At 49.4% G+C, this 16,012-nt stretch overlaps 1 protein-coding gene across 3 annotated transcripts in view; it reads right to left on the reverse strand.

The window, feature by feature from the left end:
- The window catches only part of ltbp3 (latent transforming growth factor beta binding protein 3), a 66,980-nt gene that overhangs the window by 25,064 nt on the left and 25,904 nt on the right, over positions 1–16,012 (reverse strand). For 2 of the 3 annotated variants that reach the window (XM_083634537.1, XM_083634535.1), the window contains exons 5-10: positions 13,345–13,431; positions 12,988–13,104; positions 11,640–11,795; positions 8,504–8,629; positions 8,365–8,378; positions 8,204–8,270 (exon numbers count right to left, since the gene is read on the reverse strand). In XM_083634537.1, the coding sequence (XP_083490663.1) occupies positions 8,204–8,270; positions 8,365–8,378; positions 8,504–8,629; positions 11,640–11,795; positions 12,988–13,104; positions 13,345–13,431 (567 nt within the window). The remainder of the gene's footprint in view (positions 1–8,203; positions 8,271–8,364; positions 8,379–8,503; positions 8,630–11,639; positions 11,796–12,987; positions 13,105–13,344; positions 13,432–16,012) is intronic. The other variant, XM_083634536.1, reaches the window with a different exon arrangement.

Raw genomic sequence — 16,012 nt, forward strand, 5'->3', positions numbered from 1 at the left:
ACACAAGGGGAACATTTCTACATTGGTCTGTCAGTCAATGTTGTGTATTGGGACTCAGACTGGGTGCTACTATCTGCAAGCGAACAGACTGTGTTGTTGTGTGGCCTGCAGTAGCAATAGAGCTGGGGCAAGTACGTCACGTCTGGGCGAGCAACACAAGGCAATGCGGGTAAATACGATCTGCTCCTGTACACTCTGTGCCACTCGCCGTGAACTTCTTTTTTAAATAATAACATGTTTTATTTTCAAACTTAGACAACGGAATGACAATACAGAATTCGACAAGACATTTACCAGGCTCTCTCCCCACCCCACCCCCACCACAATTCACAATCACAATCAATACAGCAGAAGTTCCTAACCCTAGGGCTGGGAAACCCTGCAATACAGTAGTATGCAAAGTTAAACAAAAGAAACAATGAAAATAACAAAATAAGTGACTTTGTAATTTGAAAAAAATTCTTTAACTCCTCAAATGACATAAGAGTCCCCTCAGTATAACAGTTATCTAAATGAGTTATTCCTTTTTCATGCCAGAATTTGGCTATCTTACCATCATAAATCATAGGATGGACTGTGTTTTGCCATTGTTGGCCAAATAATTCACGAATTTCATACCAGTTTTTCACTAAATGTATAGTGAGGGGATTCTTTGTTTTAGCTACGACACTTTTGGAATTCAGTTTGTATATAATGTGTTGCTAGCAATAGATTCACCCAGTTCAAATAATTATATTTGGATCCAAGAGGGGGCTGGCTCAGGTTCAAACAAAGAGGATACAAAACAAATTTGTGATGACCAATAATACATTTTGAAGTTAGGGAGACGAAGACCTCCAAGGTTATAGTCCCATGTTAGTTTGTCTAATCTACTCTTGGAGTCTTGTGATTCAAAATAAATTGTCTTACTATTCTATCCAGGTGTTTAAAAAAGGAGCCAGGTAAAGGTATGGGCAAGGACTGAAATAAATACATTAACCGTGGTAAGATGTTCATTTTGATGCAGCTGATTCTTCCCAGTAACGATAAAGGTAGGTCTATCCATTTGTTCAGGTCTTCTTCCAATTTATGAATTAAAATTGAATAATTCAGTTTATAAAGATTCTTCAGGTCTTTGTCCAGTGTAATTTCTAAATACTTGAACCCCTGAGGTGACCATTTAAACTAAAGGGAGTAGTCTGTTCCAATCTATTGTAATCAAAACTATTCAAAAGGAGTATTTCGCTCTTGTCCATATTAATCTTATATCCTGAAAATGAGCTATACTGATCTAGCAATATGTGAAGTCTGCTGAGAGAGGCAGTTGGGTTGGTAAGGAACAAACAAATATGGTCAGCAAATAAACTTATTTTATGCGTTACCTGGCCCACTTGAAAGCCCCTAATGTTTGGATCTGTCCTAATAGCCTCTGCTAGAGGTTCTATGGCTAATACAAAAAGAAGAGGACTCAGAGGACAACCTTGTCTGCTGCCTCTGAAGAGGGGAAACGTGGGCGATGTAATACCATTACAGCTGATCTTGACTTGGGGCTTAAGATAAAGAGTCTTAACCCAGTTAATAAGTGCCGAAATTAAATCTGGATAGGACTTGAAAAAGATATGGCCATTCCAGCCTATCGAAAGCTTTTTCCGCATCTAGCGACACCGTAATGCTTAGATCGCAGCTTGTGTTTGCCATATGAATTACATTAAATAACCTACGTAAGTTATTGGTAGTGGATCGTTTTAATACAAAACCAGTCTGGTCTGTGTTTATTAAGGTAGGTAAATATTGTCTGAGTCTGATGGCATTGCTTTAGAAATAATTTTGTAGTCTGAGTTAAGGAAGGAAATTGGCCAATATGATGAGCATTTAAGAGGGGGTTTATTTCTTTTGTGAATGACTGTAATGATGGCTGTGGAAAATGATTGAGTTTTAGAGGCCAGATTATAAGGAGGGGTGTAAGTACATCTTTAAATTCCTTGTAAAATTCGCCGTTAAGTTCAATGTAAAATAGTGGTACAAAAAAAAAGAAAAAAATTCATTTATAAATGATCCAAAGACAGCATGACATGATGATACATTACAACTTCGCCGGCCATAGATTGCGCAAGATACAACGAAAATAGTCATTTGATTCATCTTCAGTAACGTCACTTGTGTCCGTTATGTGACCTAGTTAGAGCCCGCTGTCCGCCTGGCATTTCAAGATTCAAGATTTTTATTGTCACTCCGTAGTACAAGTATCACGTGTGAAATTCTTGTGCTGTAGACTCCGTTACAACATAGTGCAGAATAAGGTGCAGGAAAACAAGAGAAACAACAAGTAATAAGGCAGTAAAGCAATAAAAACAAACGCCAAAGCAGTGGCATATTCACTGCACATATGTGCATAGTTCTTTCTTTCTCACATAATTTAAACCGTAGTTATATTATTGTTCTTACACACACATCGATTCTGTTTGCACAGGTGCAACTAGCATAGACCTAATTGAACATATTGTACATAATGGTAGCAGGTATTTGTGTGTGTTAAGGAGTCTCGTGGCCTGCGGGAAGAAACTGTCTCGCAAGCGATTTGTGCGTGCCTTTGGGACCCTGTATCTCCTCCCTGAGGGTAACAGGGAGAACAGACTGTTGTGGGGGTGGTTTGTGTCCTTGATGATCTTCAGGGACCTCCTGAGGCACCGCTGGTTGTACAGTTCCTGCAGTTCTGGCAGCTCACATCCTGTTACGTGCTGTGCCGCGCACCTCACTCTTCTTAGCGCCCTGCGGTCCATGGTCGTACAGTTCCCGTACCAGGTCGTGAAGCAGCCCGTCAGCAGGCTTTCAATGGTGCCTCTGTAGAAGTCCCTGAGGATTTTTGGCCTTAGCCCAAATTTCTTCAGGCGTCTGAGTCCATGTATTCGCTGTTGGGCCTTTTTGACAACAGTGGCGGTCCATGTGGCTGGTCCATGTCGGGTCCTGGTGGATGTTGACTCCCAGGTACTTGAAGCTGTCCACCCTTTCCACCACTGTGTGTGCCCCCCCCCCCCCCTCCTGTAGTCTACAATGATCTCCTTGGTCTTGGAGACGTTTAGAGAGAGGTGGTTGTCCTGGCACCATTCTTCCAGGGCCTCCACCTCCTCTCTGTAGGCCGTCTCGTCGTTCCTGGAGATCAGCCCCACGACCGCTGTGTCGTCTGCAAACTTCACGATGGTGTTCGAGGTTTGAGTCGCCACACAGTCGTGGGTGTAGAGGTCGTACCAGAAGGGGCTGGAGACACACCCCTGGGGCGCTGATGGTCAGTGGGGAGGAGGTGAGGTTGCCCACTTTCACCACCTGGCGGCGGTCTGTCAGAAAGTCCAGGATCCAGTCACACATTGCTGTGTTTAGTCCCAGATCCCTGAGCTTGCTTACCAGCCTGGAGGGTACTATGGTGTTGAATGCTGAGCTGTAGTCCACGAACAGCATTCTCACATAGGTGTCCTTCCCCTCCAGGTGGGAGAGGGCGGTGTGAAGCACGTGTGCTACTGCATCCGCTGTGCTCCTGTTGGGGCGGTATGCAAATTGTAGCGGGTCGTGGTCCGGGGGGAGTATGGGGCAGATCTGTGATATGACCAGCTTTTCGAAGCACTTGCTGGCTATGGGCGTGAGGGCTATGGGGCGCCAGTCGTTGAGGCTGGTCACTTTCTGCTGTTTGGGAATGGGGATGATTGTTGCTGCTTTGAAGCAGGAGGGAACTTGCCGGAGGGAGAGGGACTGGTTGAAAATGTCTGTGAATATGCCCACCAGCTGGTGGGCGCAGGCCTTGAGGACTCGCCCTGGGCCGGCCGCCTTGCATGGATTGATACACGACAACGACCGGCGCACTTCATCCTCAGTGATGGTGAGAGGGCAGTCCGGATCTGTGTGTGTGTGTGTGTGTGTGTGTGTGGGGGGGGGGTTGTGGTTGTGGGGGGGGGGGGGTGAGGGGGAAGAGAGGAGGAGGGGTTGTGGGGTGATGGGGGGTGAGGGGGAGGAGAGGAGGTGGGGGGTAGGGGTGGTGGAGAGGGGGAGGAGAGGAGGGGGCGTTGTGGGGTGATGGGGGGCGTGGGGGGAGGGGGAGGGGTGGGGGGGAGGAGGAGAGGGAGAGGAGGAGGGGTGGTGGGGTTGTGGGGGGGAGAGGTGGTGGAGAGGGGGAGGAGAGGAGGAGGTGTTGTAGGGTGATGGGGGGTGAGGAGGAGAGGAGGGGGGGTTGTGGGGTGATGGGCGGTGTGGGGGAGGAGAGGAGGAGGGGTTGTGGGGTGATGGGGGTGAGGGGGAGGAGAGGAGGAGGGGTGGTGGGGGGGAGAGGTGGTGGAGAGGGGGAGGAGAGGGGGAGGGGTTGTGGGGTGATGGGGGGTGAGGGGGAGGAGAGGAGGAGGGGTGGGGGGGGAGGGGTGGTGGGTTGGTAGCTGGGCGCCCTGGCAGAAGGGTCAAACCTGGGGTAGAACGCGTTGAGCTCGTCCGGCAGGGAGGGTGATGTGTTGGGGGATTGCTGTTTCTCCCCCTTGAAGTCGGTGGCAGCATGGAGTCCTCTCCACAGGTGTCTGGGGTTATTAGAGTCCAGTTTGGACTCCAGCTGCTTGCCATATTCTCTCTGTGCTTTTTTTATAGTGGTTCGGAGGGCATATCTTGTCTGCTTGTATTCCTCTGGTGTTCCAGAGTTGAAGGCGGTGGTCCGGGCGTGAAGGGCAGCCCGAACATCACTATTGATCCAGGGTTTCTGATTTGGCATTATTTTGATTATTTTTGTTGGGACTATGTCCTCTGTGCATTTTTTTATGAAGCCTGCTACCGTTTCTGCATATTCATCCAGGTCCCCTGCACCCTTGAACTCCTCCCATGCCACTTGATCAAAGCAGTCCCTCAGGATGTCCTCTGATTGGTCTGACCAGCAGTGGGCGGTTCGGAAGGCTGGGGGGTGTTGTTTGAGCTTTTGATGATACCTGGGTACGAGCAGGATGGAGGCGTGGTCCGATTTGCCGAAGGGGGGGCGGAGTGTAGCGTTGTAGCAATGGAGGATGTTTGAGAAGCATTGGTCCAGTGTGTATTTTCCCCGTGTGTAAAAGTTGATGTTCTGGTAGAGGGTGGGCATTCTCTTCCTCAGGTTTACCCTGTTGAAGTCGCCTGCTACTATTAGGGCTGTTTCTGGCTGTTTAACCTCCTGTGCGCTGATCGCGCGGTGTAGCTCCCTGAGTGCGTTTGTGGCGTTTGCCTGTGGGGGGATGTACACTGCAGCGAGGGTGACTGATGTGAATTCCCTCGGGCTGTAATACGGTACACATTGAAGCATTATGTATTCGAAGTCCGCTGTGCAGTGCGTCCCGATGTTAGTGATATTCACACACCAGTTCTTATTTACCATCAGAGAAACGCCGCCGCCCCTCGCTTTTCCAGACCATTCCGCGTCCCTGTCTCCTCTGTGGACGCTGAACCCGGGGATTGTGATGGCATGGTCCGCTGTTTCAGGTGAAAGCCAGGTTTCAGTCAAACACAGGACGTTACAGCTCGCTATGTCCGTTTGGAATTGTGCCCGTGCTCTGAGTTCACACATTTTATTCTCCAGTGACTGTACATTAGCCAGAAGAATGCTGGGCAGTGGTGGTTTATTCGCTCGTCTCCTCAGGCGGGCGAGCAGACCCCCTCGCCTTCCTCTCTTCCGTTGCAGTTTAAGTTCAGGAAATTCAGAGAGGTCGGGAGCCGACCAGTCTTGGTAGGGGTGATTTCGCGCATTTCTGATGTTTATTAGCGCGTCCCTGTTGTATCTGTGCACAGTGGCGTTGCTGGCGCTGTTGATATTGCTGTCGCCGTCGGCTTTGTCCTCCATTTGGGGGGGGGGGGGGCGCGCAGCAAGAACAATGGTCCACGGTAATCCAACAGTATTCCACGCTACTGCGCTCTTTCTTTTGCCAAAAAGTGCACATACGCTACTATGTACACTGTATAAAAATACAGATATATACACTAGATATTTACAAAGCGGATAGAAGCAACGAAATTATAAACAAAACGAAATTACTAAAAAAAGACCTATTTCTCTACGAAGTTCACGGAGCTCTACAGCTGGTCGCCTCTCTCTCCTGGCGCCCTGGACATGGGCTCGATAAGGGCTCGATATTGGAAACTACACAATATTTGGGAATACTGATTATGCAAAACTTCATAACATTGTGCGGGAGGTAGGTACTGTTTTATTGGGATTGCTAACGGGTAAGTAGCGTACGGCCAGTTTAGCGGAGCCTGCAACTAGCGTGGAGCTCCTTCGAGACTCAGAATGAAGAATGAATGAGTCTTGCGTCAAGCCTTTTGGAAACATGAACCTTTTATGAATACTTGTAAGCTTGTCTCAAATTCGGCATACACATACTCCAATACTCCAGTAAGAAGCACACATTCCAAATATATTAAAATGTTTCGCTGGTGATTCTCACAGTGCTCTAACAGCAAAATACATTGTGATTTTACATCACAAAGTGCTTCTTGGGAGATAATACGTATGCCGAATTGGAGAGTGGCGCCTAATGATTCGTAAGGTTTGTAAATTATGTTCTGGCAGTATTCAATTTACCGATAGACAGGGCCACATTTAGCTGCCAGATGAATGGAGTTTGGTGTGGCTGCCTCTCCACATAAGAAAATGAGGCAAGCTAATGTTTAGCTGATCTCTTGGCCGTTTCAACAAAATAGTAGCACGCTTTTGACTGTCGGGGGAGAAGGAAGAAGCTTATGAAGCAAGCTAATATTATGCGTTGATGTGTGTTTGTCGTCTAGGTGTTTACAAAACTACTAGCCTAGCCGCGATTGTTGTACTGGACCACAATGCATTGCGCTGGTAAGCCCTGCTCACCCACGCTTACGCTTACGCGCCCCAGCCCTATTTAATAATAATAATAATAATAATGATTGGATTTATATAGCGCCTTTCCAAGTGCTCAAAGCGCTTCACAGAATCATTATTCGTTCACACCATTCGTAGCCGTATTCGGCTAACATAATGTGCTAATGTTAGCTGCTGTGCTAACATGAATTTATGGTTAACTGAAACACTGATAAATAAACATCCTCCATATTGTGACTGGTGAAGAAAAATAACATGTCGAGGTATCTCTTACATTTTCGCTCATGTTTCAACATGCTCTATTGTTGGAGTCATAGGGCCCTATCGTCGTACGGCACTATCGTTTGCGCAGCCGTTTGCGCACCTCTTATGCTATCTTCCCTGCTTCTTAAGCTATCGTCTGCCTCCACCATCCAGTTTTGTGCTTGAATCTAAGCGCAGACACAGGTGTAGGTGTGGCCCAGGCGTGTCCGTGCGCCTCTTAGCCTATCATCTGCCTCCAGCAAGTGTCATTTTGCGCTCTGGCGAAGATACCATCGCCATGAGAATTTGTTTGTCATGGTTTTATTAGGCTACATAATTCCCGACCATACAGGTCGTGTTAGGTGTAGGCCTATAACAGTAGATTACTTTTGAGAAAGTTGTGCCGGCCAGTACAGTAACCTCTTTCCCTGCAATTACACGCATGCAAGTCCAGCTTCTCCACAGTGCGGATGGCGTGACCGCAGTCAATAGCTGCTTAACCCGAGTGGACAATTCTGATATAGGCTATTGAAATAGGCTAGAATTAAAATCTCACACATCCCTACCCTATTAAAGAAACGAATATTTTTAAATGTGTAATAGTCTATATGAACGAAACGACTAATTATAGTAAGCACACACTTTGGGACATGGGGATATTCAATGCGTAACTGCGCAGCAGCCCTTTGGTGTGTTTCAAATGGATCGTTCCATCAGCACAAATTTTCGTTAGTTTCTAATGGTTTATCTGAATCTGAACTGGTTCATCCTCCAATTCTCTCCCCTCTCTTGCTCTCCCCATCTCTCTTTTCTCTCTCTCGTCCTCTCTCTTTCTCTCACTCTGTCCCTCTGCTTGCACACGGCACTCGGCAAGAAAGAAGCTGCTGTCACAGTCTAGACGTGACGCTGTGGCTTTTAAGGGGAGTGGACATGATCTCACACGTGTGAATACTGTTTTGGGCATAAACACGCCTATATGGAGGTTTCCACGAGATGACGGCAAGCGCAGCGGGCCGACACGCGCACAATTAGGGCTTTGCGCAGCGCTATTCCAGCGCAAAACGGGTGCTAAAAATGACCACCTTTGCGACGATAGAGCCCATATGGAGTATGGTTGTTGTTGTTTGGCGGTGAATTTACCAGGAACTCGAGGACTGGTGGTGGTGGGACCCTGATGTGCGGCGGTGCTCGTCTCTGGCGGCCTCTCCTGGTCGAAAGACATGATCAAATCTTACAAGAGCTAAAAAAAATAACTAAAAGCTGTTATTATTCCTGTATAAGCCACAGAAATGATGTCTTACCGGCGGCTTGATTTCTGTAAGGAGAACGGATAGAAAGGTATTACTTAAACAACTATGAACAGAACTGGCAAAGTAATGTTGGTAATGTTTGCTGCCTTAGAGAAATCCTGAGTGGTGTGTAATGTATTTGTGGACTTACCCTCCTGTTGCTTCTTGTCAGGCTTGCGGATGCCCTTCTCGAAGCCGTAGGGACTGAAGGCCACAGTCTCTCTCCTCTCCTGGAGGAAGTAGCCTTTCCCAGCAGGGCAGATCTTACTGAAGGCCACTGAACACCACACAGAGAGAAAGAGGGGATGCTTACAAACTATGGACATTAAAGACAGAATCTCACATTTTGCAAAAATACACAGGCTACAGTATCATGCCCAATAATATGTAGTCCCCCCCCCCCCCCCCCCCTCCCCAACTTGCGCCTTTGATATTTGCAAGTACCAAAAATTGCTTCTTGGATGCATACAACAACAATCCACCCACATTGAATATTTTATTTAATGTCATGACAGTAGTTGATATAGAGCAGCGGTTCTTCACTGGTCTAGCCTCACAATCCACATAAGCCATAAAGTCGCGACCCAAATTTACGTAGTTTTTTTTAGGCCTACTGGTATATATGCTTTTTAAACAATTTAAACTGGTGATGCTCATCAAGTTTCAAGAATCTAAATTGAACTGTATAAAATATGAAACTAGAACGACCGTGTTGTGTATGCGCCATGTCAGTGCGACTGGCCCTTTAAGAGTGTTACGACAGTACCGTAAGTGTACGTTTGGACTGTTGACAGTGGGAGTTTAAGCTTGCTAGAGACTAGGCAGCATGAGAGTTTAAGCGTGTACGACTCGCAGCCGTTGTTAATAAAACGTTGAACAGCACGTTGTGGTTCACCTGTTCTTCAGACATAACAGACCGCACCATGGACATATGCCCTCCGCCAACAAGTGAGCAGTCGACATCCATGTCTGTCTAGACTTTGACGTTTGAGCCAAATGTGAAGAAATTCTGCCAAGGTGTTACTGAGATATGGCGTTACTGAGCTTGAAAATGGTTTTGTGAGGTCACAGTAACCGTGACCTTTGACCACCAAAATGTAATCAGTTCATCCTTGAGTCCAAGTGGACGTTTGAGCCAAATTATATTAAATTCTGTCAAGGCGTTCCTGAGGTATCGCGTTAATGAGCATGAAACGAGCAGTCGTGAGGTCACAGTGACCTTGAACTTTGACCACCAAAATCTAAAGTAAAGGTAAAGTCCCAATGATTGTCACACACCTGTGTGAAATTTGTTCTCCGCATTTGACCCATCCCCTGGGGGAGCGGTGAGCAGCAGCAGTGCCGCGCTCTGGAATCATTTGGTGATCTAACCCCCCAATTCCAACCCTTTGATGCTAATCAGTTCATCCTTGAGTCCAAGTGGACGTTTGAGGCAAATTTGAAGAAGTTCCATTAAGGCGTTTCTGAGATATCACGTTAACAAGGTTGAAAATGGCGTTCGAGAGGTTACAGTGACCTTGACCTTTGATCACGAAAATCTAATCAGTTCATCCTTGCGTCCAAGTCGACGTTTAAGCCAAATTGGAAGAAATTCCATCAAGGCGATCCTCAGATATCGCGTTAAAGAACATCGGACGGACGGACGGACAACCCGAATCCATAATGCCTCCGGCCTGACTATCGCCGGCGGAGGCATAATAAAAAGGCATACTTTTCTTGAATTCAATAAAAAGGCAGACTTATCTTGAATTACATAATTTATGCTCTTTAAACTATCAAACTGATGATGCTCTTTTCTGAATGGTCTACTAGACAACATAGGGCTCTATCGTCGCAACGGCGGTAATTTTGTGTTAGCGCCCGTTTTGCGCTGGAATAGCGCCACGCAAAGCCCTAATTGTGGGCGTGTCGGGCCGCTGCGCTTGCCGTCATCTCCCGCAAACCTCCATATAGGCGTGTTTATACCCAAAACAGTATTCACATGTGTGAGATCATGTCCAGTCCACTCCCCTTAAAAGCCACAGTCACGTCTGTGACAGCAGCTTCTTTCTTGCGGGACAGAGTGAGAGAGAGAGAGAGAAAAGAGAGAGGGGAGCGAGAGAGAGAGAGAAGAGAGAGAGAGAGAGAGAAAAGAGAGAGGGGAGCGAGATAGAGGGGGAGAGAGAGAGAGAGGGAAGAGAGAGGGAGAGATTCATCCTCTGAACCAGTTCGGATTCAGATAAACCATTAGAAACTAACGAAAATTGATGCTGATGGAACGATCCATTTGAAACACACCAAAGGGCTGCCGCGCAGTTACGCAGTGAATATCCACATGTCCCGAAGCGTGCGCTTACTGTAATTAGTCGTTTCGTTCATATAGGGCAGGCTATAACATACACATTTAAAAATGTTTGTTTCTTTAATAGTGTAGGGATGTGTGAGATTTTAATTCTAGCCTTTTTCAATAGCCTATATCAGAATTGTCCACTCGGGTTAAGCTATTGTTGCATGGTGCAATTGCAGGGAAAGAGGTTACTGCATAGCCTACTGGCCGGCACAACTTTCTCAAAAGCAATCTACTGTTACCTCACACCACAGACCTGTATGGTCTGGAATTATGTAGCCTAATAATACCATGACAAACGAATTCTCATTTTTAAATCAAGGTGTTTTTTTCTGCAATGTAGGCTGTAGTTGAAAATCAACGTGGCATTCTGAGTAGGGAAGAGTGTGTGTGTGCGCGAGGTTTTGGCGAGAGAGAGAGACATCCATGCCGTGCATAATGTATCCAAGCGAGGATTTCCTGCACTGCACTGCACTGAGAGGCGTAGTGTTTTTTTTGCGCTAAGACCTGCTATTTGGTGGTGTTAAAATTGCCCTTTTTTCTAACACATTGCGCTGGAATGCCTATTTTGGCACGGGCAACGCCCAAACCTGTGTTTACGCTCGGGACATGGCGATGGTATCTTCGCCAGAGTGCAAAATGACACTTGCGGGAGGCAGATGATAGGCTAAGAGGCGCACGGACACGCCTGGGCCACGCCTACACCCGTGTCTGCGCTTAGATTCCAGCGCAAAACTGGATGGTGGAGGCAGACGATAGCTTAAGACGCAGGGAAGACAGCATAAGAGGTGTGCAAACGGCTGCGCAAACGATAGCGCCGTACGACGATAGGGCCCATAATGTCCCACATATCATGGCATACTGTAAAAACGCCTAGTAATTGGGACTGCAGGTTATCTGACGTCACAGAAATCCTCAAAGCATTTCCCCGGCCGCCCACCACTCATCTCCTTCCACTCACCTGTGCCCACCTGAGGACATCGCTCGCAGCCGCTGCCCCAGGCCGCGCCCACCGTGCAGCAGCACATCTCCTGGGTGAGCGTGGTGGGCAGGGCGTGCTCACAGCGGCCCGCCTCCGACACCATCAGGAAACACTGAGCCTGTTCAGCCGGAGACTCTGACACACACATAAGGATTTCATCTGAATCATCTGTCTACACAAACTCCACAAAAACAGATGATTTTAAAAATCAGCTAACTTTACTTCTAAGCCATACCTGTATAGAGGGAATGCACCGACGCCACGCCCCCTCCCGAACACGCCCCCTCAGCCGGACTGAGCAGCACTGAGTGTCAAATTTCCAAAACAAACGTGGCTTCCGCCAGGGGTAGTAGCGAAACCACGGCTAATATAAACGATTATCTGCTTAAATTAAAGGCAGTTGCACTCGAATGTGACCCTTACAGCTTGCCAAAGAACCAGTGGTCCATGGACGTAGACATGTGGCCAGGAATAGGGTTTCCTGACATTTATATGTACTTAATATCGACGCCGGGGAAATACACAAACCAAAGCATGAAAGCATACAAGAGCCTGGACGCGTGGTCGTACTCAAGGCTGGATTTGTTGGCGACATTAAAGTAACGAGGACAGCAATGGATATTCTGGTTGTATGTGGAGAGGTAAATATTTATTTTATTACAACCTTTATTAAGAAAAATATAACATACGCTGTCACTAACACACGCTAGCTTTGTTCAATCATAGTGAACACTGTCACTCATGTAACGTTATATCTGTGCAGGTAAAACACAGCCAGAGAATGAATGAGCCCTCATTGAAACCCTGGATAGCTGCAGAGAAGACCGGGACCGTTTCATTAGCTTTCGGCAGCCTGTAAAAAGATACCTCCGACGCCTTGTTGAATCTATTTTTACAGTCAATGGCACAACAGCACTTTCCCATTTTCGTTGTTTTCTCGCGGAAGCTGAACGCTAAACACTGTGACCCGGCGGCGCCACCTGGCTTGTTTAGACGTTTTGACACTCACTGCAGCTGAGTGGGCGTACCCGCACTGACTGTCGCGTCCGTGACGTCACGTGCATTCCCTCTATTGTGGTTTACTGTCATGTCAGCAATTATTTTGTAATAACAGAATAAGCAAATTTTCTCAAATGTTGAATACCCCATTTTGGTATGAAACCCTTCAAGATGTTCAACTGGGTGCAACTGGGTACAGCATGCCAATAGGGAAAACAGGAGAATCCGACAAAAAGATCTGCTTTCTCTTGGTTGAACACTGTGAGTGTGACAGGCTGATGATGCGAGGCGAGCAGCCGAGCAGAGCGGAGAGGCCTCTCTTACTCACCGACACATCTGTTCCTGTCCAGCACCAAACCAGCCTTACAGGAACACATGAAGCTTCCCAGTGTGTTCAGGCAGTCTCCGTTCTGACACACACCCTGCATGGAGCACTCGTTGATGTCTTCAAGGTGAGGGGGAAAAGGGCAGCAGAGGTAGATATTATTATTTTGACATAAGAGATGACAGCAATTAAGGATTGTAGCAAGTTTGTAACACAGGAAACTCGCATTTCTTTTAAGTAGCAAATTAATAACAACATGATTTTCTTTAGTTTTCTTGAAGTCATTTTCACGCTACAGCTAGCACACGTCACAAAATGTGTTCTGATGGGTGATACTGTCAGCTACATCGTACGCGTTACCTTGACAGTGAGTGCTGTTGAATCTTTTATAGCCCTGTGGGCAGGTGGAGCCGTAGTCCTCCACTATAGTCTGCTTGACTGATGCATCTGAGGAGGAGGAGACATGGCCCAGTCAGGAGGGGAAGGTGAGGAGAGCGAGGAGGAGACACGGCTGAGTCAGGAGGGGGAGGTGAGGAGAGCGAGGAGGAGACACGGCCCAGTCAGGAGGGGAAGGTGAGGAGAGCGAGGAGGAGACACGGCTGAGTCAGGAGGGGGAGGTGAGGAGAGCGAGGAGGAGACACGGCCCAGTCAGGAGGGGGAGGTGAGGAGAGGGAGGAGGAGACATGGCCCAGTCAGGAGGGGGAGGTGAGGAGAGCGAGGAGGAGACACGGCTGAGTCAGGAGGGGGAGGTGAGGAGAGGGAGGAGGAGACACGGCTGAGTCAGGAGGGGGAGGTGAGGAGAGGGAGGAGGAGACATGGCTGAGTCAGGAGGGGAAGGTGAGGAGAGGGAGGAGGAGACATGGCTGAGTCAGGAGGGGGAGGTGAGGAGAGCGAGGAGGAGACATGGCCCAGTCAGGAGGGGGAGGTGAGGAGAGCGAGGAGGAGACATGGCTGAGTCAGGAGGGGGAGGTGAGGAGAGGGAGGAGGAGACATGGCCCAGTCAGGAGGGGGAGGTGAGGAGAGCGAGGAGGAGACACGGCCCAGTCAGGAGGGGAAGGTGAGGAGAGGGAGGAGGAGACATGGCTGAGTCAGGAGGGGGAGGTGAGGAGAGCGAGGAGGAGACATGGCTGAGTCAGGAGGGGGAGGTGAGGAGAGCGAGGAGGAGACATGGCCCAGTCAGGAGGGGGAGGTGAGGAGAGCGAGGAGGAGACATGGCTGAGTCAGGAGGGGGAGGTGAGGAGAGGGAGGAGGAGACACGGCTGAGTCAGGAGGGGGAGGTGAGGAGAGCGAGGAGGAGACACGGCTGAGTCAGGAGGGGGAGGTGAGGAGAGCGAGGAGGAGACATGGCCCAGTCAGGAGGGGGAGGTGAGGAGAGCGAGGAGGAGACACGGCCCAGTCAGGAGGGGGAGGTGAGGAGAGGGAGGAGGAGACACGGCTGAGTCAGGAGGGGGAGGTGAGGAGAGGGAGGAGGAGACATGGCCCAGTCAGGAGGGGGAGGTGAGGAGAGGGAGGAGGAGACATTGCCCAGTCAGGAGGGGGAGGTGAGGAGAGCGAGGAGGAGACACGGCTGAGTCAGGAGGGGGAGGTGAGGAGAGCGAGGAGGAGACACGGCTGAGTCAGGAGGGGGAGGTGAGGAGAGGGAGGAGGAGACACGGCTGAGTCAGGAGGGGGAGGTGAGGAGAGGGAGGAGGAGACATGGCCCAGTCAGGAGGGGAAGGTGAGGAGAGCGAGGAGGAGACACGGCCCAGTCAGGAGGGGGAGGTGAGGAGAGCGAGGAGGAGACACGGCCCAGTCAGGAGGGGGAGGTGAGGAGAGGGAGGAGGAGACACGGCTGAGTCAGGAGGAGGAGGTGAGGAGAGCGAGGAGGAGACACGGCTGAGTCAGGAGGGGGAGGTGAGGAGAGCGAGGAGCAGACATGGCCCAGTCAGGAGGGGGAGGTGAGGAGAGCGAGGAGGAGACATGGCCCAGTCAGGAGGGGGAGGTGAGGAGAGCGAGGAGGAGACACGGCTGAGTCAGGAGGAGGAGGTGAGGAGAGCGAGGAGGAGACACGGCTGAGTCAGGAGGGGGAGGTGAGGAGAGCGAGGAGCAGACATGGCCCAGTCAGGAGGGGGAGGTGAGGAGAGCGAGGAGGAGACATGGCCCAGTCAGGAGGGGGAGGTGAGGAGAGGGAGGAGGAGACATGGCTGAGTCAGGAGGGGGAGGTGAGGAGAGGGAGGAGGAGACATGGCCCAGTCAGGAGGGGAAGGTGAGGAGAGGGAGGAGGAGACATGGCCCAGTCAGGAGGGGGAGGTGAGGAGAGCGAGGAGGAGACATGGCTGAGTCAGGAGGGGGAGGTGAGGAGAGGGAGGAGGAGACATGGCCCAGTCAGGAGGGGAAGGTGAGGAGAGGGAGGAGGAGACATGGCCCAGTCAGGAGGGGGAGGTGAGGAGAGCGAGGAGGAGACATGGCTGAGTCAGGAGGGGGAGGTGAGGAGAGCGAGGAGGAGACACGGCTGAGTCAGGAGGGGGAGGTGAGGAGAGCGAGGAGGAGACATGGCCCAGTCAGGAGGGGGAGGTGAGGAGAGGGAGGAGGAGACATGGCTGAGTCAGGAGGGGGAGGTGAGGAGAGGGAGGAGGAGACATGGCCCAGTCAGGAGGGGAAGGTGAGGAGCGAGGGAGCAGGGGTGGAGGTGGAGGACAGGCAGACAGATGTGAATCACCCTTGGGAATAAACGACTTATAGTAAAAATAGCAGAAAATCGGTCCTGAGACATTGACAGAGGAAGGATAGCGGCATAGGTGGAACAGCCAGGTATAATGAATATATAGTGCTGATGTTAGGGGGCTTCAAGTTTTAGTTTTATATTTAGAGCACCTCAATTGGTTTCGTGATGGATTACCATTTTTGATCATGGTAATCAGGTTCAGGTCTCTTTTCTCTTTCAGAAGAAGCTTGAAGACCTATTATTACCCTGGATGGTAACACTTTATTTGGATAGTCCGTCTATAGAGAGTCTACAGAGTATTTGTAACATTGCAACAGCTTATTA

Source organism: Poromitra crassiceps (assembly GCF_964638095.1).
Source record: "Poromitra crassiceps genome assembly, chromosome: 1".
NCBI lineage: Eukaryota > Metazoa > Chordata > Actinopteri > Beryciformes > Melamphaidae > Poromitra > Poromitra crassiceps.